Genomic DNA, 25446 nt, shown 5'->3' with positions numbered 1-25446 from the left:
GGAGGAAGGTACCTTAGGCTCTTTTGCCATGAGGCAAATGGGAGCATCCTCATCACTTGAGTAGTTGAAGAGTCTTGGTGGTGATGAAGGCTTGACGGCAAACGTGGCAACTCCTTCATCACTTGAGCTTGACTCGGAGTCGGAGCCGAAAATCATCCCAAGGTGAGCTTGGCCATAACGTTCCCGCTTGCTATGCTTGTGCTTCTCCTTCTTCTCATCCTTCTTTTCGCCCTTCTTATCTTCCTTGATGTGGGAACCATCCTTGAGGTAAGGGCAATCCGCAATGAATTGCCCGGGCTCTTTGCACACGTAGCACACCCTTGCAGAATGTCTTCCACTTGACTTGTTGGAGTGGTGCTTGGAAGAACTTCCCTTGAAGAAGCAGCTTCACCTCATCAACTTGCCGAACTTCTTGACGAAGAGAGCCATTTCTTCATCATCGATCTCCTCCTTGCTCTTGCTCTTGCGGCTCTATTCTTCTTCTTCCTTTGCCTTCAATGCCAAATCTTCCTTCTTGATGCTTGTCGTTGAGCTTTGGTTGATGTATTGGATGACCTCCTTGGACTCTTGCACAAGCATGTCATGGGCTAGGATGCGCCCGAGCAAATCATGAGGTGTGAGAGTCTTGTTGTCCAGACGCTCACGAATGATAGTTACTAAGGTAGAGTTCCTTGGAGTGATTGCTCGAACCATCTTCTTGACCACAACCTCATCGGTCATGTCCTTGGAGCCAAGTCCCTTGATCTCATTGACGATCTTGCTCAAACGGTCATACATGTCGCTTGGGCTCTCTCCATCCAACATCACAAACCTCTCAAATTGCCCTTTGAGGATCTCCACCTTGGACTCGCGAACACTATCCGTGCCTTCATGCAAATTCCGAAGCGTGTCCCAAATCACCTTGGCACTCTCAATACCGTCCACGCGGTTGAACTCACTTCCACTCAAGGCGCTAAGTATTGCATTAGCGGCTTGAGCGTTCTTGTGCTCGTTCTCGTCATCCTCCTTGGTGGGATCCTCAGGTTTTTGCAAAACATAGCCCTTTTCGACTATTCTCCAAATAGATGGGTTAATAAACTTCAAATGCATCTTCATCTTATGTTTCCAAGCGGCATAGTCCGTGCCGTTGAAGTACGAAGCTTTGCCGCTATAGGTACTCACATAAGAGGTAGATGTGGATGGATAGTCATAAGGAAACGTAGATCCCTTATCACCATCTTTGCCATCCCCCGTTTGGCCCGACATGATCTCTCCAAGCGGTTAAGCCTAATTAGTAGATTAGGCTCTGATACCAATTGAAAGGGTCAATTAGGCCTAGAGGGGGTGAATAGGCTAATTTAAAACTTTATGCGGAAGCTCACACTGAGTTAGGGTCGGAAAGTCTGATCCACAGTCAGACCATCTGAAAATATCAGATAGTCTGATGTTGGATCAGACTGTCTGATCCACTAAAGAAACACAACAAGTAGATCTAGTGCACAAACAGGAGTATAGCGCAAACAGCGACTAGATCTATAGCGGCACAATTAAGCAAAGCTAAAGAAGGGATGAAGAGATATCACCAACAATGAAGTTCACCGAGTTGTTCCCGGAGTTCAAATCCTTGAGGGGATTCTACTCTCCGTTGAGGAGCTCACTAAGAGCGGGGTCTTTGCTAACCCTTTCCTCAAGAGGTTGCACTAAGCACTCCTCCTTCCACTAAGGGGTATCTCTTTCCTTGCGGAGGCGAGATCCGGCCTTCACAAACTTCTCCCGGCCAACCACACGTAGATCGGTGGCTCGGGAGTAACACCTAGCCGTCTAGGAGTCCTCAACCTCCAAGAGTAACAAACACCACACAACTCTTGGTCAAACCCTAGTGCTCAAGATCGAGTGAAACAGACAGTAGGCCCTCAAACACCAAATCCACAACCACCAAGATCCACCACACAAAGAACGAGGAGGGATTTGAGAGAGGGAGAAAGAGCTCAAATATCCAAAGCACCTTAGCACCAAGCTCAACCCAAAGTGAATGTGAATGAATGAGTTGGGTAACCCTAGAAAAGGGTTAGGTGGGGGGTATTTATAGATCCCCCAAAATGTGGCCGTTGGGAGAAAATATTTTCATCCCACCTCGGAAAGTCCGAGGTGACATCGGATAGTCCGATGTTTTTGACCCCCAAGCACGCCAGAGACAGAGAACGAAATTCTGGAGAATTTCGGACAATCCGATCGATCGGATAGTCTGATGTTATATTGGATATTCCGTTATTTTTGAATCATGAATTTCATCCTCTCACAGAGACTCAAGTTCCATTGAATTTCAGAGTCTCTGGGTCATCCGATACTCCGATCACATCGGATAGTCTGATTTGAAAAATCACTCAAGAGGAATAAAAAGCAATTCAAGACAGAGAGTGAAGTTCTGAGAAAGTTCAGACAGTCCGATGTATCGGACAATCCGACCTTATATCGGATTGTCCGATATTTTTTAGCCAACACTCAGACCAAAGACAGAGGGAAAAGTTCTAAGAAATTTCGGATAGTCTGAGCATCGGATAGTCTTATCAGGATCGGATAGTCCGACAGGAATAAAATAGGAACAGTCCAAATAAAGGATTTTGAGCACTAGTGTTCTACCAATTATATGCATGTGGTAGCCCTCTTAATAGTACGGCATCCTAATACTCAAGAACACAAGATATACATGGAATAGAAGATAATTACCACAAAAGATGCCGCAAAGCTTGTAAATTCAAGTTCCACTCCTTTTTATCCTTGCATCCATCTCAACAAAGAGCATTAGTGAACCTCTAATTGTGTTGTTATTAACACCAAAATAAATGAGGGGTCCTAGATGCACTTTCAGGGTGAATAGGCTTTCCTGAAAATCACAAACAAATCGCAGCGGTAAAATTTAACAGGCCCGGAACCTCCTGGTGTAGAACACCGGAATTTCCGGTCTGCTCAGACAATCCGGAACTTCCGGTGTTCTTGTACCGGAACTTCCAGGCAATAGAAAAACCTGGGAAAAACTAACAGGGACTAAAGCTAAAATTCACGAGATGAATCACAGGATAACTGCAGTAGCACAATCACATGCACATGCACAGAAACATCACAGAGTGGACAAAGATGATTTTTTTTCCCGAAGTTCGAATCTTGCAATCCTACTCTCCGTTGAGGTGCTCCAAAGAGCCGGAGCTCGATTAACCCCTTGCCTCACTTGTGCAAAATCCTTAGAGGAAATCCACAGCCTTCAACCCCAACACCTATAGGTTGTTTTCTAGAATTGAGTGACCACCAAGATCCAACTCAACCTCCTTCTAGAAAACACCACAAGTGTGAGTAGCTCTACTAGGAAAACCTCTAGGACTTCAGCACAAGGTTCTTTACTCACTTACCTCATTTTCTTACGGAGGTGAGGAATACCTTCACAAACTTTCCCGGGACATCCACAATTGCAAGGAAGCTCGCGGGCGACACCTAACCGTCTAGGAGAAGATCTCCAAGAGTAATAAGCACCGAGATGACAGCCCACGAGATACCCTAAGTGCTCACACCAATCTTAGCCTTCAAACCTTCTCCAACTCTTCTCCTTCACCCTCAAAATCTCACTCTCTTACAAGAATGGCTCAAGATTGGGTGGAGGAAGCAAAGAAGCTCATGGGAGAGGCTAGCAACAGCTATGGAGTGGAAAAGCAAAACTGAAATGGCCAAAGGGTGAGCTGGGGACGATCTAGATATATATAACGGCTAGGTGACGTCATCTAGCCGTTACTCACATTTTTGAACTGGGAAGGGTCCGGAACTTCCTGACCACTGGAAGTTCCGGACAACACTTAGGAAAAATTTCACCTCTCAAAGGTCCAGAACTTCTGGGTCCAAGGACCGGAACTTTCGGCCAGCCTTCTCTGCCCGAGGAAGGGCTATTTCCAAAAATAGCTCCCAAAAATATTTCAACACTTGAATCTCCCTAAGAGCACTTGTTGTATCCCAGAACCACACCTGGAACCCCTCTTAATAGTACGGTTTTTCCTAAAACTCGAATGCAAAAATTAAACTATCCTATGCGCCCTTCGAGTTCCAATTCCGCTTGAATATTTGTTGTGGGGGGTTCTCCAAGCATCTCTTGATCACATACAATCATCTTGGGACTAAACACCTGAGTATGCTCAATAATACTCATTAGTCCCTTAACCCTATTCGTCATTAATCACCAAAACCCACTAGGGGGATAAATGCAACTTCAACACCAAGCTGTGAGATCGATTAGGTCGGGTGGTTGGGGTGGAACGTGAATCCTGTGGTGGAAAACTCCCCATACTTGATTGGAGAAGGAACACGCCACAAGTAGGTGATAGCATATCAACGGCTCCATCATGCAAAGGGGACAAACTAGCTAACTTGGCAATCCCCATCAATCTAGGTTGGCTGACATCAAGCAACTCTTCCATGTGGCAAGGTACATGAACATCTTACAGCGACCTAGAATCTTAGCCCCCCCAAATCAGCTCAGCGCAACCCACGAGGACTTTCCCCAAGAAGTACAGAATAGCTATCGTTAAATGTTAGCTTCAACATCGGAAACTTGATCCCACAACTGAAGATATTCTAGTAGTGTCCACATCAAAAGTCTGTCTTTAATTACACGCACCCACGTGTAATCGTCGAGAGCCGCTACCACCGTGTGCATGCTCCTTAGTACAAAAGAAAAGAGCACCTTTCTGAAACTCATTCTTCATACAACTAAGGGTGTGTTCGGGAGGGAGAGTTCGGAACTTCTCCTCCCTGCAAGGAAAATGAGATCGCTCATTAGCGCATGGTTAATTAAGTATGTCGGAGGAATGGAGATGCGGTCGCCATCTCCCCGGGTCCTCAGGGCTTTGACAAATTAAGTCAACAAGAGACATACAAGATCTACATCTACAAGAGACGTACAAGATTTACATATTCAAGAGATGTACAAGATTTATATCTTCAAGAGACTTATAAGATTACATCTTCAAGGCGTCTAGAAGAGTGAGGAAACATAAGAGATCTATATCTTCAAGGTGTTGAAGACGGGGCGTACCACTTAGCACGCCTCAATCAGGTTATATCCATCAAGAACTCCTTCAATCATTGACATCTTGGAGAAGCTTGTCCGAGTCAAGAAGAAAATCTATAAAACAGCGATGGAGTTGATGCGAGCGCCCTGGGCATGTTGGATGCCCCCGGCATGCACTATGTCCTGAAAACACGATAGTCCCTGGCACACCCCCTTGATTTGGGCATGCCACAAGCCCTGGGCTCATCACCGAGGGCTTTGCCTCCTGCCCTGGGCTCGCCCTGGGTTTCTCTGTATACCTAGGATGGCCTAGTGGTTTAACTGCAGCTAACCTCATGATTATCATTATAGGGGCTACCCGCATCTGCATCTTGGTGGTGGCACCGTATGTAGCCTCCTACATGCCACATCAACCAAAGGAGTAAGAGAGAGGCAGCGTGTCACGTCCTCAGGCGTCCACCGCCCAATATTCCATCAGCTGTCCCATGGGCTGACCCATGGGCTCATGATATAACTAGATGGAAACTTCTTCAAACTCAGCACCATCTAACAGTTGTGGGAGAACTGACACATTCGCCTGGCATGTCAGGAGGGACATTGACAAGACTAAGTATATCGATTTCGTTGGAGTGGGCCCTGCTTCTACATACATGTATTGGTATGGTGGACTCCCATTCGCCTGTAAAAGGAGGATCCATGCCAACGAATAAGGGGTTCGATTCCTTAGCAATTAGATCTCGTAAAAGTTAATTTCACAATTCTTAGTTAATCATATAATCATTATTCGCATATGTATTTAGCATATGATTAATATTTTAATATTAGCCCATACAATACACGGGTTGATGACTAGTAATCACAATGCAGCAAAATTTTTCCACAAAATCAATGAGGATGAAAGTGGTAAATGTTTAAATTAAAAACAAGTTATGGATGGATTAATTGTTAAAATAGAATTTTAAACTAAAATAGAATGATGCCCCGTCATTGCGTATTTTTTTTCTTACAATTCTAGCAAATGTTTCAACGGCAATAATTTGTTTCACATAGATTTCAGACTTGGACATAATATAATCCCTAATTAATCCAGACGACACTCCTATTAGTCTCTAGGTGATCAGGTACACAGAGATATCGGCGAAGGGCACCAAATCAGCATGGAGCAGCTTTTGCTAGTTGACAAGGGCGCATGTCCTCCGGATCTCCCCCTGGCTGCCGGTGAGCACGCCCACCCTGCCCATGTTCACCATTGACACGCCAAAGTCCCGGAGGAAGCTCTCCTCCGATCTCATGTACTCGTAGACGAGCCCCCTGGTAACGTCGTTCCGGAGCAGCGCCTCGTCGGAGTGGAACATGCCCTTCCGCTCGGCGACGAGGCCGTAGTAGGTGGCGTCGAAGGTGGTCGAGCTGCCGGGCACCATCTCCAGCTGGGTGGTGTTGTCCTTGGCCGACCTGCACTGCCGCCGCAGCCCCGCGGCGTACGTCGCATCCAGGGTCGGGTCCGTGTTGTGGTGCGCCGTGAAGTTGCGCAGACGCTTCGCTATCGATGGGCAGTGCGTGTTGCCCAGCGCGTGGGCGCCTGAAAGTTCAAAGTGTCATGCATAAGAATATAAACAAAGTTAAATAATCTTTAAGAATGCTAGGGTACACTGGTAGAGAAACCATCTTTGGTCGGTCGACCCATATCCACAATAGTCCCGGTTCCATTAAAAACCGGGACTAAAAATGATTTTTAGTCCCGGTTAATAAGAGGAAGATCTTTAGTCCCGGTTGTTGTTACCAACCGGGACTAAAAATCATCTTTACTCCCGGTTGGTAACTCCAACCGGGACTAAAGTTCATTTTTAGTCCCGGTTGATTCCATGTCAGGCTGTGTCAGGGCCCTATGATCTTTAGTCCCGGTTAGTAACACCAACCGGGACTAAAAACCTATTTTTAGTCCCGGTTGGTGTTACTAACCGAGAATAAAAATCAAAACACACTATATAATCCATAGTACCGATCCTCTTTTCCCGTCCACACAACAAACTCCTCCCTCTATCTCTTTTTTTCCTCTCTAACTTCTTATCTCTTTCCTTATCTCTAACTCCCCTCCTCTCCTTCCTTTTTTCCTTCACCACAGTGCAGGCGGTCGGCGCGGAGGCGGCGACGCGGGGGACGGCGCGGAGGCGGCCTGCGCGGCGGCCGGTGCGGCAGCGCGGGGGGCCGCGCGGCGGCGGCGGTGGGCGGCCGGCGCGGCGGCGCGGGAGGCCGCGCGGCGGTGCCGGGGGCCGCGCGGAGGCGGCGGCTGCGGTGGGCGGCCGCTCGGCGGCGACCGACGCGGCGCTGGCCGGCCGGCGCGGATGCGAGGAGGGGAGGCGGCAGTGGCCGCCGGCCGGATTTTTTTTCTTTTTTTTTTTGAGATGTGAATCTGTGATGTATTTTTGTGTGAGATGTGAATCTGTGATGAATTTTTTAGAACCCTGTGATGTAATTTTTTTAAGAGTTTGTGATGTATTTGGAGATGATTTGTTTGAGGATTTGGAGATGTTCTGTAATATGTGATGATTTGGATATGGGAGGGGATGGTGTGAAATCAATATTCAATATTAAAAGCAGAAAAAAAAAAGAAAAAATATCTTTAGTCCCGGTTGGTGTTATCAACCGGGACTAAAGATTCTTCCATCTTTAGTCCCGGTTGGTAACATCAACCGGGACTAAAGATTGATTTTTAGTCCCGGTTATTTGAACCGGGACTAAAGATAGCGATCTTTAGTCCCGGATTCGTAGTCCCGGTTGAAAAACCGGGACTACAGGGGGTTACGAACTAGGACTAAAAAGCATTTCTCCACCAGTGGTACTTTACGTCTGTACTGCAGCATTCTTTGATTTTTTATATTTTCTGCGTCTGATTTTCATTTTGGCAATTTTGAGACCGACCATATTCCGTTTATCCCCTTATTAGTAATTGATTATTCCTTGAAATGTGTGATGTTGTTCTATACTTTGAACAAATCGTAATAGTTTCTTTTTTTTTTTGAAATTACACAGTACAACACAGACACTCACAACGCACGTGCACTTACTCCTATGAACGTACGCACGTAAACCCTACCCCTATGAGCATCTTCGAAGACTAGGCCGGCGAATCCTTGATATTGACGAAGTCACCACAGGCGCCTCGCTGTCGACGGGTACGTCGCCTACCACTGAAAGCACAACACCGTTAAATCCTAGAAAATTCGCTCTCATAGAGAGTCGAACCTAGAACCTTAGATGCTACTGAGGCTCTCGTAAACACTAGGCTACAGACTACAGGCCCTTTCGCAAATCGTAATAGTTTCTCCTACACGCGACATCAATAGGCCAGTAGTAAAAGAGACATGTGACTTCATGCTCTACAGGCCCTTTCTCAAATCGTAATAGTTTCTCCTACACGCGACATCAATAGGCCAGTAGTAAAAGAGACATGTGACTTCATGCTCTGTCTGATACTAGCTTTGACGGTCGACATTGTCATACAAAACTACAATGGGTTTCAAGTAGGGCATCATATCGACCTCATGACAAAAATTACATATACATGGTTGTTATTCAAAATTTTTAACTGAACAGGGGGTTTAGACCTGAAATAATTCAATCAAAAATATTGGAAAGTAATTAAATACATATCACCAGTACTGACCACTTCGTTGTCAATTTGTTACATTTTGGAATATTTCACTCTTAGTATAGGCCCTATTCATGTTGCCAGACAACGGAGCAGCTGCAACCACTATGAGTACACAGGCACAAGTAAGCTACCTGACTGCTGCAGCCATTGCCGCAGAACTGGATGCCCAACAACCGCGTAAAAAACTACTCAATCCATTTTATATTATAAGACGTTTTGATTTTTTTAATCATTTTTCTAAAATTTAACTAAGTTTGTAGAGAAATATAGCAACATCTATAACACAAAATAAATTAGTTTTACTAAATTTAATATTGTATATATTACGATAATATGTTTGTTTTGGATTAAAAATATTGCTATATTTTTCTAAAAAAATTCAGTGGTGTGAAAACGGTATCATTATGTTTTCACTGAGATGATGTCATACTATCTCCTTTATATTTTTTTCCTTGCATATTTGTATAAGTAATGATTGGAAGTGCACGGGTGATATATCGGCAACTACATGTTGTCCTGAACAGGAAACTACTCATGGTCTAATTTTGCCACTATTGGAATGCTATCGTGGTGAATCCACTAGAATCTTTTAATGTTTTCACATGAAGCCAATTCAAAATTTTTACTATATATGTTATTTCAGACCGAGTATAGTTCTAATTTTTTTTTTCAAACTTCCAACTTTTTCATCACATCAAAACTTTCCTACACATACAAACTTCAAACTTTTCCGTCATATAGTTCCAATTTTAACGAAACTTCCAATTTTGACGTGAACTAAACATATCCTCAATATCTCATCAGGTGAAGTTTGAACACTTTTGGTCTGCAAGAAACTGTATGTGTGACGCCTGAAAGCTAGGCTGAATGGAGATTAAATATGTGGCTACGTACCTGACAGAACAGCCAGATCCTTGAGGCTGAGGCCCTTGGAAGCAAACCTGGTGATGAGCCTGCGAATTCCATCGAAGGAGTCGGGCAAGTAGGTCACCGCCTCCTTGGCGCTCGACACGCGGCCGTCTCGCCGGCCGGTCTCCACCTCGTACAAGTTGCCGTCCTTGCTCCACCGTCCTTGCCTCACCGCCTTTGTTGCCTAAGCACAAAGACTTGCATCTTAGAGTGATTTTACAGTTTCTGATAAGGTATTGAGAGTTACAATATTTTTTTAAGTGTAAAATGATCTCTCACGATATCTCCAGTACTAAAAGAGATCAAACTTTATATTAAAAATTATATTAAAATTGTGATAAAATTTTTCAACATATTAAGGTATGAGATGGAATTATTAATTAATAATCTTCATTAATTACTACTCCCTCCGTCCCAAAATAAGTCCAGTTTTATACTATTAATCTCCAACATTCGATTGTTCTTCTTATTTAAAAATATTTTATGATTAGTATTTTTTATTATTATTAGGTGATAAAACATACTCCATCGTTTCACAATGTAAGTCATTCTAGCATTTGTCATATTCATATTAATATTAATATATATTTAGATTCATTAACATCAATATAAATATAGGAAATATTAAAATGACTTACATTGGAAAGCGGAGGGTAAATACTAGTACTTTATGTGTGACTAATTTTTTTAATAAGACGGATGATTAAACATTAGACACGGATACTCACGACTATATTTATTTTAAAACGGAGGTACTAGTGATTACCAAGGAGACGGCGTCTCTGGCAGCAATGGCGAGGATGTCGGCGCAGGAGACGGTAGCGGGGCACTTGTGCTCCAGCTTCTCCTTGATTGCGTCGATGACGTCGTACGCGTCCAGCGTGTGATTCGGCTTGGCGTCCTTCTCCGCCGTGTTCTTCTTGGTCGAGTTGATCAGCACCGATCCTTCACACCCCTGTACGTTCATCGACCAATTCCATGGTAACATATCGATCAAACAATCATGGTCTTGAAAGAATGCTAATTTGCACATTTTAATTTGTACAGACCACTTCATCTACGGCATTGCGGATGTTTGTCTTGTGGAAAGAAAAAATTTGGCACTTGTCAGGGCTTGTGAGTGGATTACTAGTGTTTTTTTATGATTATTTTATACAGAAAGTTTCAGAGGGTCACCACTTTAGTTTGTGGACGACTGATGATGGACTGCATCTCATCATTTTAGACCGGCTTTGGATGCCATTTCACTCAAAAAGGCAATCAAACAGGATGCAGAAAAAAGGCCCATTTTGAAGGAATCTAGCTAACCCACATATCTTATCCTCTCCTCCTTTTTACTTTTTCACCTTCACTAGCTCACAGTTAAACCCTTTTTTTTTTTAGCTTTGAATAATGAAACCTTTGAATCAGTAGTAAAAGAGTAAAGATGACATTTGGACTTCAATCTATAAAAAGAAAATAACGAGACAAGTAGTAATAATGCATTTTAGTTTACCCTGACGAAACAATCGTGGAAGTGAAGCCTGAGCAGCGGCGCGGTGGTGGTCGGGTCGTCATGGACAGCCGCCGCCACCACCTTGCGCACTATCTTCTCCGCCTCCGGGCACGACTCCTTGTAGAACCCGACCGTCAGCCCACCGCCGCCGCCGTATCCATGGACGACGGGAACAGCCGCCGCCACCACCAGCAGCAGAGAAGAAAGCAAGAACCACCGGCGAGGAGGAGGAAGAAGCACGCGCACTGCCATGGCAGTACACTACACTACACTACGCTGCAGGTAGCTTAGCGCTCTAGCAATGCTTAAGTGCAGCTGGCTTGTCAGAGAGAAAACACTTGTTAAAAATGGAGTGCCGTGTGTGTGTTTGAGCAGGCAGCGAGTGAGTGGGACGTGTGCCTGTGTGTATGTATATAAAGGGCCAAGGAGTCGAGGAGTGTGTGTATATGTGTGGATGCCATCTACGGAGTACGAGATCTTGGGGAGTGTTATATAAATGGAGTTGCTGTTTCCCCGGCTGTCATGGGCATGATGCCATGTGATTAGGCGTGGGTTTCCGGGATTTTAGCACCGTGACAGCGTGGTAGAGATGTTATCTGAAATGTAATTAAACTCTAGCAGGGCGCGCGATCGACCTATGCTGATTAACCCAGTGCTAGTTGTTGCCATCAGAATATCCTGGTGATCGCGGATCAGATGCTGACAGACGGGCCAAATTACCCTCTCCGGGTTTTTCTTTTCTTTTGGATTTGCTAAAAAAAAAACCTTGACAGTTTCTCCCTCAAAACTTTCCGTTTGTGAAACCGTTAGATCGTGTGGAGATTTGTTTGAGGGAGTGAAGATTTTTTTTTTTTTGACATAGCTGCACAAGGCGGACTTTCGTACGAGAAGCCAGATTGCTAAGGGGCGATCGATTGCCCCAGCGATCATATTCGTATCGCCCTCTCCCTCCACCTGTTTTTTTTTTGGCACCACATTACTTTTTTATTTTAGTAAATTTATGTACCTAAAGTTTATACACCTCAAGTTTACACATCCAAAGTTTAGAAACCTAAAGTTTATAAATCAAAAGTTTATATATCCGATTCAAATTTGAATTTGAATTCAAATATTTTTTATATATAGTATTTCTATACATCTAAAGTTTATAGACCCAAAGTTTATAAGTCAAAAGTTTACATCCCCGATTCAAATTTGAATTTGAATTATATCCGATTCAAATTTGAATTTGAATTCAAATATTTTTTATATATGGTATTTCTATACATCTAATGTTTATACACCTAAAGTTTATAGACCCAAAGTTTATAAGTCAAAAGTTTACAAATCCGTTTCAAATTTGAATTTGAATTCAAATATTTTTTTATATAGTATTTCTATAAATAAATTTTTCAACTTTATATTTTTTATTGTTTTTTAAATTACGTAGTTCCTACGAGGTGATCTCGTAGTTCCTACGGGGTGGAGATAATTGGGGTGTAGTAGGAAGAGAAGAAGGGAAGGAGGAAGGGGGGAGAGGAGAGTATAGGGGTGGATGGGGATCGATCGCTTGGGGTCTTTTTTAAAAAAAAGACCACATAGGTTGTCTTTTTTAAAAAAAGACCACATAGGTGGTCTCATAGCATAACATAGCACATAGGCATGCTAGCCACCGTGCCTATGTGGTCTTTTTTATTTTATTCTATCTCTATTTTTTAAATATATGAAGCCATTAATTTTTTACAACCATTCGTCTTATTCAAATGAATAATATTTAAGTAAATATCTTTTCTTTTGTTGTGGCTTGATTTATCAATAAAGGAACTTTAAACATTACTTATATTTTTTTATATTTGCACAAATTTTTGAATAAGTTGAATGATCTAAGTTTGTAATAAAAGTCAACAATGCTATGTATTAAAAAAACATAGGGAGTAGTAATTTATATAAGTTAAGTATATCGCAGTGTAATTATAATGTACATCCTCCATTCAAAAGTCTTAAGGATATTTTATTTATTATTTTTCAAAATGAGATAGGTGTGTGTATATATAGTCTTCCTGCATCTAAGACTTACATAAAAATATTGTGTTTTTGTTTTGTAGTGCTAGATTAAATTATTGATTGGAAATCGAAACCCGAATAACCATCTTAATATTTAATACTCCTCATTGGTTTGCATGCAGGCGTATAATCCTTGGTACTTTTTTTTTCTCAATGAAAAAAGTAATATGCCTTAGATTTGGATGGAGGGAGTAATTGTCGAATGTTCTATGGCAACTATTTTTTTTCATATTGGTCATCTTTAACTTTTGGATAAGACTATTTATCTTATAAAAAACTAATCCCTTCGTTTTATATTATAAGTCACTTTTACTTTTTTTTTCCAAATCAAACATTTTTAAGTTTGATCAAATTTATAAAAAAATATATAAATATTTCCAACACAACACAATCAGATTATCAAAATGTATTAAATATTACTTTTAATAAAACTAATTTGGTGTTGTAGATGTCGCTAAATTTTTCTATAACATTGATTAAACTTAAAGAAATTTGAGAAGAAAAAAAATAAAACGACTTATAATATAAAAGGAGGGAGTATGTAATTATCATTTGTTTTGCCCTGATTTATTTTACCATTAAAGGCAATGTCTTATATATTTTTTTAATATTTGCACAAAATTTTACAAACTTGGTGTTTCATAATTTATTTTTATTTTATATATGAAAAAGTACTGATCAAAGCTTGGTACAACTCGATCATGAACTCAATGTGAAAAGTACGACCAGCGTGCGAACGAGAAGAGAGTACCACAACGGTAGCTGCGGTGAATGTTGCGCTGTGGGATATTCTGTTATAGTTAATCGTGTTTACTGCATTTCCTGCGGATTAATTAATTGGTTGATGATTGATTATTAAATTAGCTAGTCGTATAACAGAGCAGCCAGTCAGTAGTAGATGGAATTACGATGCGATCGGATTTCAAGCATACAGGACCCCAAGTGCGGACCACGTGGGGTCGGGGAGATTATTTGCTTTCTTTTCTATGCGGCCTGATGGCCCAATCTTCTGCCGTATGTCCTGGTTGATCTTATCTATAGCTTGCTAGTTTCATTAGCTTAGAGGCGACTTTGACCAAAGCTTTTACTCGCCAATCAGCCATACACTAATTAAGCTACTCTTGATATTACCCTTCAAATTAAGGATCAAGGCATGCATGTTCCGGTGTTCATTATGACAAGTACCACGGTGGGGTGTGTCACATGCATGTTTTGCAGCTGGAGATGTATAGAAAACCGTGTATTACTACTTGAGCGAGGTACAAAAGGTCACCGTCGTACGTCGGCAAGCTCGAGCGGCCTCAACTGTTATGCCCTCGGGTGGGTCGGCACACGGGCCAAACTCTTGCTGAAGTGCTTCTCCAAGTCATGCTCTACTGCCGACCGTGCTCGGCTGCTCGCCTTGCATTGTGCCCTCATTTCAGCCGCCACGCCTGCCGATATGGCGATATCTGCTACTGCTACTGGTACTGCTTTTATTTTCCTCCTTTGTCCTCTTGCTATTTATTTTTTGGTCATGGCTCACAATTCCTGCCGGTTAGGATTGTTTTCTACGCGCACCCTCTATTATAATAAAATAAATCAATATATATAATATTTTTAGATTCGCAATCATTTTAGTAGTTAGGAATTGATTTATTTTAAGCAAGAAGCAAGCAGGAACTATGATTGATCCTTAGAACTCATATGTGTTTGGTTTTATAGGATAGGATGGATCGAGCCCACTTTTGAGGGTATTTGGTGTGTCTATCATCTAAAAATAATATTCCTTTAAAATTTATGTTGGCATTTTTCCCAATCAAAGCTAGAGTTCTCTCGTGTTGATATGTGGGCCATGTCTTGAAAACTAGGACCATTACACCCCTCATGCCGAACTGATAGTTAGGATCATTCCATCCAAATACATGGATGAGTCTAACATATCCTATTTCATCCCGAAACCAAACACACACTAGAAGGAGAGGCAAAGCTTTTAAGGCTAATGGGGACTATAGCTTCTCTAGCTTTTGAAAATTAGAATAAAGTCCTTGTTATTATTTCATGACTCCAATGATATTGTAGTTTAGCTAGTTTGCTCTTCTTTTATACTTGATGTGATATACTCCAAATCAATACATGTAAATAGGAGTAGAGCCATTACCCATATCAAGTCCGAACCTGTATAAAATTTTTATCCCATGTCCTCTTTATTCCATATTCATGTATGCCATGTATACCTTGTTATCAGTAGTACCTTACGTCCCTAAATACTGTGGTCGAGTATAACCCGTTGAAAGTGATTAGCTAGATAGAGGGCCTGTACTCCAAGGTATTATCAAGATGACTTCGAGACACTGGCGGAGGGCTCGGTAGGGCGAGGTGTGGCGTTCGCCATACCTCGCGCCGCCCGCTAACCCCCCACCCCCTCATGTCACAGAGCGGCAACCGCCAGCCGGAAAGGACGCAGAGAGCGCGGCGACTCTGGAGGAAGACGAGCGATGACCGAGACACGTCGTGGGCGTGTCCGCGCGTGGCCGTGCTGGGCCTCTCGTTGGTAGCTAGTAGGCCCATTGTGTTCAGGCCTGCCAGTGGTTTCAAATCCACCTCGCACCTACACCAACCCAAAAGCAACTACACTAGCCCACCCAATCCAAACCAACCCACAAAATAATTTTCTAAACCCCACCCAACCCCACCTGCACATTCTATCCACCCGATCCAATCCAACCCGCAAGTTGTTCCCCACAGGCAACCCATGGATTCTACCCATGGCTAACCAAAACACACAAGCACACAACAGTTGGCTAACAAAAACACATAGTGACACAGCCACACAGTAACACAGGCACAACTGAAATTAGTCAGGAAATTTGTACAACACTTTGTCAATATTACACGAATAGTTAGTTTAACATGTAGAAGCATGCTACTTCCGCAGCTCAAATCAGTTAGCATGCAAGCCATGATCCTCTGATGTGATTGCTTGATGTGGTTATCCCCACAACCAAAAAGTGGTACTACTCTCTTGAAGCTCATCCATCTCAGGTGCTTTGATCTGTAATAGCATCAAGAGAGTAGAACCAAAAGGTTACAGTAAAGATTCAATAATACTGATACCACAAAATTTAAGTGTAAAATATCAACTTAGAGCTAAAATCCATCATACAAAAAACTACTACCTTTTCAGACCATCATACTTTAGAATAAGTTAGCGTACAAAAATAAATGATATGGCCACACATACAAGCATCAGCTACCAACTGCATTACAGTTTTCAAGTTAATTTGAGAATAATCATGCAAACTATAGAGACCAAGTTTTCTTACAAGCTAAGAAAGAAACAATGTTACTTTGTTAGTCTAGCTAGTAGTAGATAGGCAAAAAAATATACATTTAATTACCTTGTTTCTTCGGTTTAAATAACCAATCTTTAGCACAAACTAGTGCCTCAAGCATATCCGGTGTCAAGGAACTTCTTGTGTCTCCAAGTATCCTTCCTCCACAACTAAAAGCTGATTCCGAAGGCACAATGCTGAGTGGAATTGCTAGAAAATCCCAAGTCATAATTGCCAGTACAGGAAACCTTTTAGCATTTCTCTTCCACCAAGCCAAAACATCGAAATCTTTACTATCATCCTCACAAACTTCTTCTAGATATGTCTCAATCTCAGACTTATGTAATCGTGTTCGGTTTGACTTGAAAATAGCAAACTCTTGGTCAAGTTTTCTTTTGCCTAGAACTGGCGAGCCTACACCACTAGCTTCTCCTTGCCCAGAATGTGATAGGCAGGATACACCCCTTCTCCTTGCAATTCCTTCATATACTCTAAAGTAAGACTTCATCCACTCTATAACAGAATCCACTTTAGTTTCAGCTTCATTCATATTGGGAGACACCTTGGCATAAAAGAATTCCAAATAATCTCGTTTTCTTCTTGGATCTAAGACAGTGCTAATGACAAGTGCCAAATTAAAATTGTTTGGCAATTTTTCATCCCAATACTTAGCAAACTTCATATGCATAGCACTAGCCAATTGAGTCAAAATACTAGTTGTTTGCGAATCAAAATCACTTAAAGCATGGCGAATGCAGAGAACCAAGTGCAAGAATGAGTGTGCTGTTGGTTTCCTGTCAGCTGACACAAGTCTAGTAGCCTCTTCAAAGGCTTTAAGAAACTCACAAATTGATTCAGCAGTCAGCCACTCTTCGTCAGATGGTGCAACCTCACCATTTTCATTGGCATAACTATTAAGGACAGCTCTATAGACCAATGCTTCTAAAACCATTTTGAAAGTTGTGTTCCAACGGTTAGGTACATCAACAGTTAAACCAAATTTTGAACAAAGGCATGAACTGTTGGCAATTGAATTGAACGCTTGGATACGTGAGGCTGAATTTTCTATGTATTTCAAGAGCTCATGTATCTTATGTATTGCCCCACGAATTAACCTCATTCCATCTTGAACCAATAAATTGAGGATGTGTGCGCAGCACCTAACATGAAAATGTCTACCTTCAAATAACAACTCATTCTTCTGATTTTTCACCATTTCCTCACAAGCAGCCGTGTTATTACTAGCATTATCCAAAGTTAAAGTAAATAGTTTGCCCCTCAAGCCCCAATCAGTCAAACACCTCATCATGGCTTCTTCTATAGCAAAGCTAGTATGTGGATACTTCACAGGCTTCAAGCTTATGATTTTCTTTTTCAGACTGAATTCTGCATCAATATAATGTGCCGTGACAACCATATATCTTAAGTTTTGATTTGAGGTCCACATATCTGATGTTAGGCACACACGTGAATCAATATTTTGTAATTCATCATGCAGTTCTTGTTTCATCCTAATGTAACAGGTGTAAATCTTATCACGAATTGTTTGGCGACCAACAACTTTAAAGGTTGGTTGCATGGACTCCATCCACTCAGCAAAGTAAGGATCTTCGATTTTTCGAAATGGTATCTCGTCATGGATGAAAAATTTTATCATCAATTCTTCACTCCTTCTAGGATAAAACACAAAATTTTCCACGGGTTGTTTCCGAGCAATTGCTATGAACCTATTTCTAACTTCAACCTCAACTAGTGGACAAGAGTCGCAAACATGGTTTATGAGATGACTAGTTCCTGATTTTCTAGTTGCTGTCAACATTAACCGACAATATTTGCACTGTGCTTTGGGGACACCATCTACCATAACAAGCTCCTGCTCAAAATGTTCCCACACCTTTGCTCTTTTACGTGGTTGTAAAGATAATTCATGACTAGAACTATTGCCAGTTGAACTTTCTGAATTGTGTGTAGACATGTTTAATAAGCCTGCTTGTGACAATATTAAAAAATTAACATTCAATCTGCTACAAACAGCCAAATTAATATGAATCTAATTCAACCCATATTTGTAATCTTGTAGAATCTACTATCAATCTGAGGTATTTCCAAATCAGTATTACCAGGCATAAGTCATAAGTCCTGAAAAGGAGAGAATACTTGCTGGATCTTGAAGGGAGAGAGTATTGCTAGATCTTGTGGGGGCCGGGGCAGGGACACACGGCAACAGATCTTGCATGGAGGAGAGCAGCAGCTTCTTGGCGCCGACGGAGCGGAGATGGCGATCTGGCGGAGCGGTGCCGGGAGATGACGCCGGAGCGGAGGACGAGCGGGAGGCCGGGAGCCAGTGGAGCTGCAGCCGCTTGCAGCCAGGTCGAAGTGGCGAGCAGCAGCAACTTCTTGGCGCCGATGAAGAGGAGATCGTGATCTGGCGGAGGCGCGGAGCACGCCGGGAGATGACGCTGAAGCGGAGGACGAGCGGGAGCCGGTGGGGCCGCAGCCGTTTGCAGTGAGGACGGAGTGGTGAGGAGCAGCAGCAGCAGCGACGCCGTCGGTGGCAATGGTGGCAGCGGCGGCGGAGGAGGAGGAGCGGAGGACGCGAGGAGGAGGATGAGTTAGCGTGTGGATTCAGTCCATGGATTAGTCCCGTGGATTCAGTCCATGAATCAGTTATTTTACTCAGCCTGCATCCACCCCAAACCAATCCACATGTTTTGTAAGCCCAGTTCAATCCGGTCCAAAATGAAATCCCAGGCCGTTTCAATCCAACAAAAGGATCCAAATGAGGATCCAGCCCACTTAATCCAAACAAAGTCAGCCCACTGGCAGGCCGAATTGTGCTTGCTCTGTGTGACTGTAAATGTGGAACCCCATCTCCTCCACCTCCATCGCGCAGGCAGGGCAGCACGGAGGCCGGAGGGCACAACAGCAAAAGCAAGCCAAGCGCTCAACCAGCCATCACTCTAGCCACTCATTGCTATTTATCTTATCAACCTCAAATATACTATACTAATTAATCTTTGCTATTTGTTTTGCATATTCTACATATATCTAATATCTTTCCTCACTCACTAGTTCCTACATGTATGCAATGTATCGTTGAAAGTCTGAATTTTGAGGAGTTGAGGCATTTTTTAAGTATCTACTCTTCTATTTGTACTTGTTTGCAAATGGATGATGAATTGTGAACTTGTGATTAGGGCTTGTTATTAAGATAATGTTGTGTCGTACAACATCGTGCATTGAGATTGTTTTTTCCTATATTTTTGATATGTGCTAACTCTCGCTGCTGCCACACCTAAATTTTTTTTCATCCTCCGCCACTGCTTCGAGAGGAAGTTTTTTCCAATGAAGGCTTTTATGATCGCTCTGATCAGGGAGATACAACCCAATCGATGTTCACCCTCCTTTGGATCGGGCCCGTAACCTTCCAAGTCTACTCAGCATCGATGCTCCCGATCAATTATCCCACTGTTGGGAGGACCATGTCAGATCGACCCAATCAGCTTACTCTTGTCCCAAAAGTGGTGGTGTCCAATTCATAGGACATGGTACCACTCCTTCATTGAATGTAAGTTTTTTTCACAGGGTAGCAGCCAACAAGCCGTTGTTTTATATTCTGGTCGAGTTCAAGGTGTTTCTCAGATAGGTGCCAAGTAAACCACACCCTACCGAAGCTTTTGAGGGCCAGGAACTTTAGTTTAGTATTCTCACTACTACGAAAACCATTTTTCGTGGCGGCCATTTTGGATTTTTGCTGGCGGAATTTGCAGCCGCCACAAAGCAAAGACCAGTGAAAATCAAGATCTTCGCTAGCGGTTATTGACCACCAGCAAAAATCTATTTTCGCTGGCGTTGGCTTAAGCCAGCCGCCAGCAAAAATCCATTTTCGCTGGCGTTGGCTTAAGACGGCGCTGGCGGTTGTGTTAAATCGAAAATACCCATGCAGCTGCAGAGCCCGCCAGCAAAAATACACATGAAGCCCCATGTTTTGATTCATTAAATTTCAAAATTCAAATCCACATCTAGATGCTCATTTCCAAATTCAAACACGAATTTACACATCATTTACTCATCATCATCAGCACAGATCAAACATCATTTACACAGATCAAAACATGTGCATCATCTGGAACAACATGCAAAAAAAAAGAGAAAAAAAAATCAAATCCAGCCGCGGGAGCACGGTCGACGGCGTCGAGGTCGGTGCCGCCCTCCCCGTGGTCCAGCGGCGGCGGATCCGGCCTCCCGGTGGCCCGACGGCGGCGGATCGGGCCTCCCCACGGCACGGCGGCGGCGGATCCGCCCTCCCCGCGGCCTAGCGGTGGCGGATCCGCCCTCCCCGTGAGCAGCCGCCTACTCCCGAGCGCCGCCGCGTTCGCGCCCGAGTCGCCACTGCCCGCGCCCGAGCTCGCCGCCGCCTTCGCCGCGCACTCCATGTTGGGAGATAGGGAGCTGGAAGAGGAAGAGAAGAGGGTCGGAGCGGCGGTCATATGCGGCGGTGGAGCTGCGGTGATGGCAGCCGGCGGTGGTAGGGAGGCGACGAGCTGGCGCGGTGGAGAAGGGAGGGAGGAGAGACGGAGAGAGACGGGAAGGGAGGAGAGACGGGAGAGACGGTGGAAAAGGGATAAAGATGGGACTGGTGGGTGGGCGGTGGATTTTATTAGCCTCGAATTTTTTTTAGCGGTCTTTCTTACCTACCACCAGCGAAAACGTGATTTTTCGCTGGCGGACACTTAAGAGGTCCGCCTCAAAAAATAGAGTATTTTTCATGGCGAACCTCTTAGCGTGGCCGCTAGCAAAAATCGGTTTTCGCTGGTGGTCCATGGCCCCCCACCCCTCGATATGTTTTTGCTGGCGGTTTTCGCGTATGCCCGCAAGCGAAAATAATAGGCCAACGCCATGAAAAATCGTTTTTCTAGTAGTGTCTAGTGCTAAGTGGAGTAGAATAGAATAGCTCTCGTTGTCCTCGGAGTCTTTGGAGGAATTCGGGTATGGCTCTAGTAGCTTTTCTTATTTCTTTTGTAAGACTTTCGGAAGTAATGAAATGTTATTCTTTATATACTCTCGGTACTTTAGTTTATCTGAGTATCGGCCTTACTTTCTATTTGCATCGGTATAGTCGTGTAGTCAGCCTACCAGGGAGGTGCAGTGGTGTGGATTTAGTGTCCGGTTATTCGGTTGCTCTATGTCATCTTGGAGGATGTAGAGTAGTATTTAATAATGTAGACGTGGTGTCTAGATTATTAAGTATCATTATCTGGGCATATATGCTACAGGTCAGTCGAGGTGAGCCGCTGATGATGACAGCTCAGTACGGGCATTCCTCCACGATAGTATATATTCCTAAGAAACTTTCCTGGGGAGGGTACTCCTCCGTATTTAGCCCCGGTTGGACCATGACAGGTTGTCGTAAGGAACTCGGCAATCCGAAGTGGTCCCTCGAAGCACCAGGAGGGCACTGTTAGGGGGTATTGGCTACATGGTTGTATACTAATAGATGTAAACTAAGATTGAGTGTATACTATTATTATAAGAATTGATTGTTTTTCTATTTCTTCTTCCACATAGCTTAGGAATGATTAGTGAGAGATATGAGTTCTTTGCTTCGTGTCACTTTACCCTATAAATATATTAACCCATGCTTAGACTCTGATCATACAAGTGGCATATATACATTATTAGCATAGTTCTCTCTTACAATCTTCCCTTGGGATTAAATAAATACGATACTTTAGAATACTCTTGGGTGAAATGCTACAATGGTATATCCGTGCGCTTGCGGATTCTTTCTTTAACAATATATATTTCTTGTAATGTCATTCAGAAATATCAACAGGAATCGGTCTCCAGCCATCATCCATCCTTCATCAGCTAACTCCATAATTTCGCACCCAATGCGCACCATCTGATACAGCCTTTCTAGCCTTAACAAATGCAATATGAGATCCTAAAATCACGTCGTTGACTTCGCTCCATATTTTCCTTACTTAACGGAATATACAAAATTTTACAGTTAGCACTACCTTGTAGGATTTAAATTTAAACAAATTTTAACTGAAGTTAAATATATTTAGGAAAACTAAAAACTTGCCCCACATTGGGTAAATGACAATTACCCAAAAAAATGAAATTCAAAAACAAATATTGCCTTTTTTTTCTAAAAAGATATAAAATGTTTGTAATTTAAACAATTTACGAAATTTTTAAATTTTGTAAAATATATCTAAATTCAGCCAAAATAGTTTCAGATTTAAATCTTGCAAAGGGTGAAATCATCTTTTGCAATGTTTTTTTTCCATTAGAAGATAATATATTAAAACTATGGCCGAGTGTTTGTTAGTAAACAACTATAATATTAGGGTGTCATAAAGCAAATTTTGCATACAATTTTCTTTAACAAAGCCCTCACATGCAACAACATGGAAAGAAAAGAGGGTTAATTTGCATTTTTTTTAGCTTGTCATATGAACTCACATGGTGTTCAACTTGGCAGAAAAAAACAACATGAACAATTCACTTATTCAATTTACATGATTAGTGATTATATCACGCCAACCTCGCCAGTTATGGTATTAGTGTATTTTAATAATTATTTGTTTGAAATTCATTTTATGCAAAAAGTACTCCCCCAATATTAAGAATATAAGGCTTATTAGCTTTTTTTTACATTCTCTAATACTCCATCTGTTTCATATTATAAGTGGCTTATCTTCTTTTTTTCAAACTTTTCTGAGTTATAAAAATATAGTAACGTTTTGAATCCCAACAAACATACTATCAAAATATATTCAAAGTACGTTAGGTTCAATTAAATTATTTTGGTGTTATAAGAGTTGTTATCATTGTTTATAAACTTGATCAACTTGTAAAAATTTAACTTATAAAAAAACCACTGTGATTTATATATGAAACGGAGGGAGTATTATAATCGGGCCATTGATTTCTTTAGTAATGTACTAATATCAACAACTACGAAATTAAGATCATACGAAAACATTTTCTGAAATAAGAATACAATGATATTATGTGTGTGATACTAACACATACTATATTGTTATTAGTAGATTCTTAGGTGGCGTTTTCTAATTGAGTTACAGATTTTTCGTAGGTTTCTGTTAGGCTTTTCAGATGATTAAACGGTGTATTTCGTGCAAAAAATTTATATATAGAAGTTGTTTTAAAATATCAAGTAAACCTATTTTTCAAGTTTGTAATAATTAAAAGTTAATTAATCATAACCTAACTTCACCTTCCTCTTCATCCATCTCAAATTTTTTCAATGATGATTTTGCTGAAAACAAAGAGCGCCTTTACTGAAAACAAAGGGCATAGGTCAGATGTGCATAGGATCATCTTGTTTTCTATATAGCTCTATTAAAGCATGTTATTATAAGGGAAAAGAAAAGGGATGTTAACCGATATATTTTATTTTCGAGGGGAAAGGCAGGAGCTCTGCCAATTTCATTAAAAAAGGAGAGAAACAACGTACCTCAAGGGGTGCCACCCAAAGAAGGTACAATGCAGTCGCAAAAGATTTTCAGGAAATGTAAAGCTACAAGCATCAATAAGTGGTGCTAAATTATCTAAAGAATCTGAGCTTCATCAAGTCGTGTAGATGGTTAAACCATCAAGATTTCGCCTATTTTCTTTGATCATTTTTCTCCGACAAGCTTCCCACCATTCCATAATGTCCCCATTGGAAAGGGATGTCGTGGGCATATGAAGGCCTAGTTTTGACCAAATTTTGCTCCATACCTATCTAGCGAACGGGCAATCCATGAAGAGGTGTCTGGCTGTCTCCGGCTCAACTCCACAAAGGGAGCAAATTGGGCTATTGTCCCAACCCTGGAGCTGGAGCTTATCGGAGGTTAGGATTTTCCTTTGGACCATTAGCCAACCGAAAAATTTTCACTTGGTTTTCCATCTTTGCTTTCCAGATGTAGTTGAACCTCTCCTCCTGTATGCTCCCCAGGAATTGGATCCGGTAAGCCGAGTTTGCTGAGTAGATGCCAATTGGGATCCATCTCCAAGTTACTATGGTATCCGTTTGCTCCTCTAGATGTACCTGTTGGATTAGGTGCCAAAGAAGAATGAACTCTCTGACCTGGGTGGTTGTGTTCATCCTCTTCATCAGTCTCAACCAACAGTTGTCTTGTAACTCCTGTCCTATGCCACTGTCCTATTTTTCCTTGTCACGAGCTGAAAAAGAGATGGAGTCAATTCCTTGGGCGATTGCCCTTCCAGCCATCTGTCATGCCAAATTTAACTTTTCCCCATTTGTTAACCGATAGTAAATTTAATATGTTTTTGTCATTTGTAGATAACTAAATGCCCATGCTTTGCTATGGCTAAAAGGAAAAAAATAATAATATTGTTGCCTAAAATAAAAAAATATTTTTCATGAAATATTTTACCCACCTTTTAGATTTAGTTACTACATCTGTTTCATATTATAAGTTATTTTGATTTTTTTTCTTAGCCAAACTTCTTTAAGCTTGAACAAGCTTATAAAAAAATATAGCAATAATTTTAACACAACACAACTTATTTTTAATGAAACTAATTCGGTTTTGTTGATGTATTTTTTCTATAATCTTGATCAAACTTAAAGAAGCCTTACTAAAGAAAGACAAAATAACTTATAATATGAAACAAATGGAGTATGTCATGTTGAAAAGTATAAGGGGTAACATATAAAAACCAGAATGGAGTAGTGTCACTAGAATTTTTTGAATTGGAGTATAGATAATGAGACACAAACTTTTATACGGATTAAGTTCTTTGGAATAATTGTTGAAATAGATTTTTTCTAAAAAAAGAGAATCTCATGGGATATTAGGAAACAATACAAATTTAAATATTTTTTAACTCGTGGTATGGGAGTATGAGACAATGCTTGCTGCACCACGATATCTTTTTCATAAAACTTGATTGTTTTGAGGAAAAAGAAGTTCAATAGATAAAGTAAAAACGGGGCCTTGTAGCAGAAGTTCTTCTGGTGGCA

At 41.7% G+C, this 25446-nt stretch overlaps 2 protein-coding genes across 2 annotated transcripts; both read right to left on the bottom strand.

Annotated features, from left to right (window-relative positions):
- Positions 1–5971: 5971 nt before the first annotated feature.
- LOC4333262 (peroxidase 27) lies at positions 5972–11594 on the bottom strand. The gene is made up of 4 exons (XM_015773052.3): positions 11086–11594; positions 10357–10545; positions 9576–9774; positions 5972–6608 (listed from the first exon to the last, which is right to left on the bottom strand). Exons 1-4 carry the CDS (start codon positions 11335–11337, stop codon positions 6202–6204), a joined length of 1047 nt encoding a protein of 348 aa, XP_015628538.1. The 5' UTR covers positions 11338–11594; the 3' UTR covers positions 5972–6201.
- A 4318-nt stretch (positions 11595–15912) lies between these two features.
- LOC112938248 (zinc finger BED domain-containing protein RICESLEEPER 2) lies at positions 15913–20878 on the bottom strand. Its single transcript, XM_066308483.1, has 3 exons — positions 20626–20878; positions 16509–18428; positions 15913–16162 (listed from the first exon to the last, which is right to left on the bottom strand). Exons 1-3 carry the CDS (start codon positions 20876–20878, stop codon positions 16149–16151), a joined length of 2187 nt encoding a protein of 728 aa, XP_066164580.1. The 3' UTR covers positions 15913–16148.
- Positions 20879–25446: the final 4568 nt, after the last annotated feature.

Source organism: Oryza sativa, chromosome 3 (assembly GCF_034140825.1).
Source record: "Oryza sativa Japonica Group chromosome 3, ASM3414082v1".
NCBI classification, from domain to species: domain Eukaryota; kingdom Viridiplantae; phylum Streptophyta; class Magnoliopsida; order Poales; family Poaceae; genus Oryza; species Oryza sativa.
This window is presented reverse-complemented; position numbering and strand designations above follow the sequence as displayed.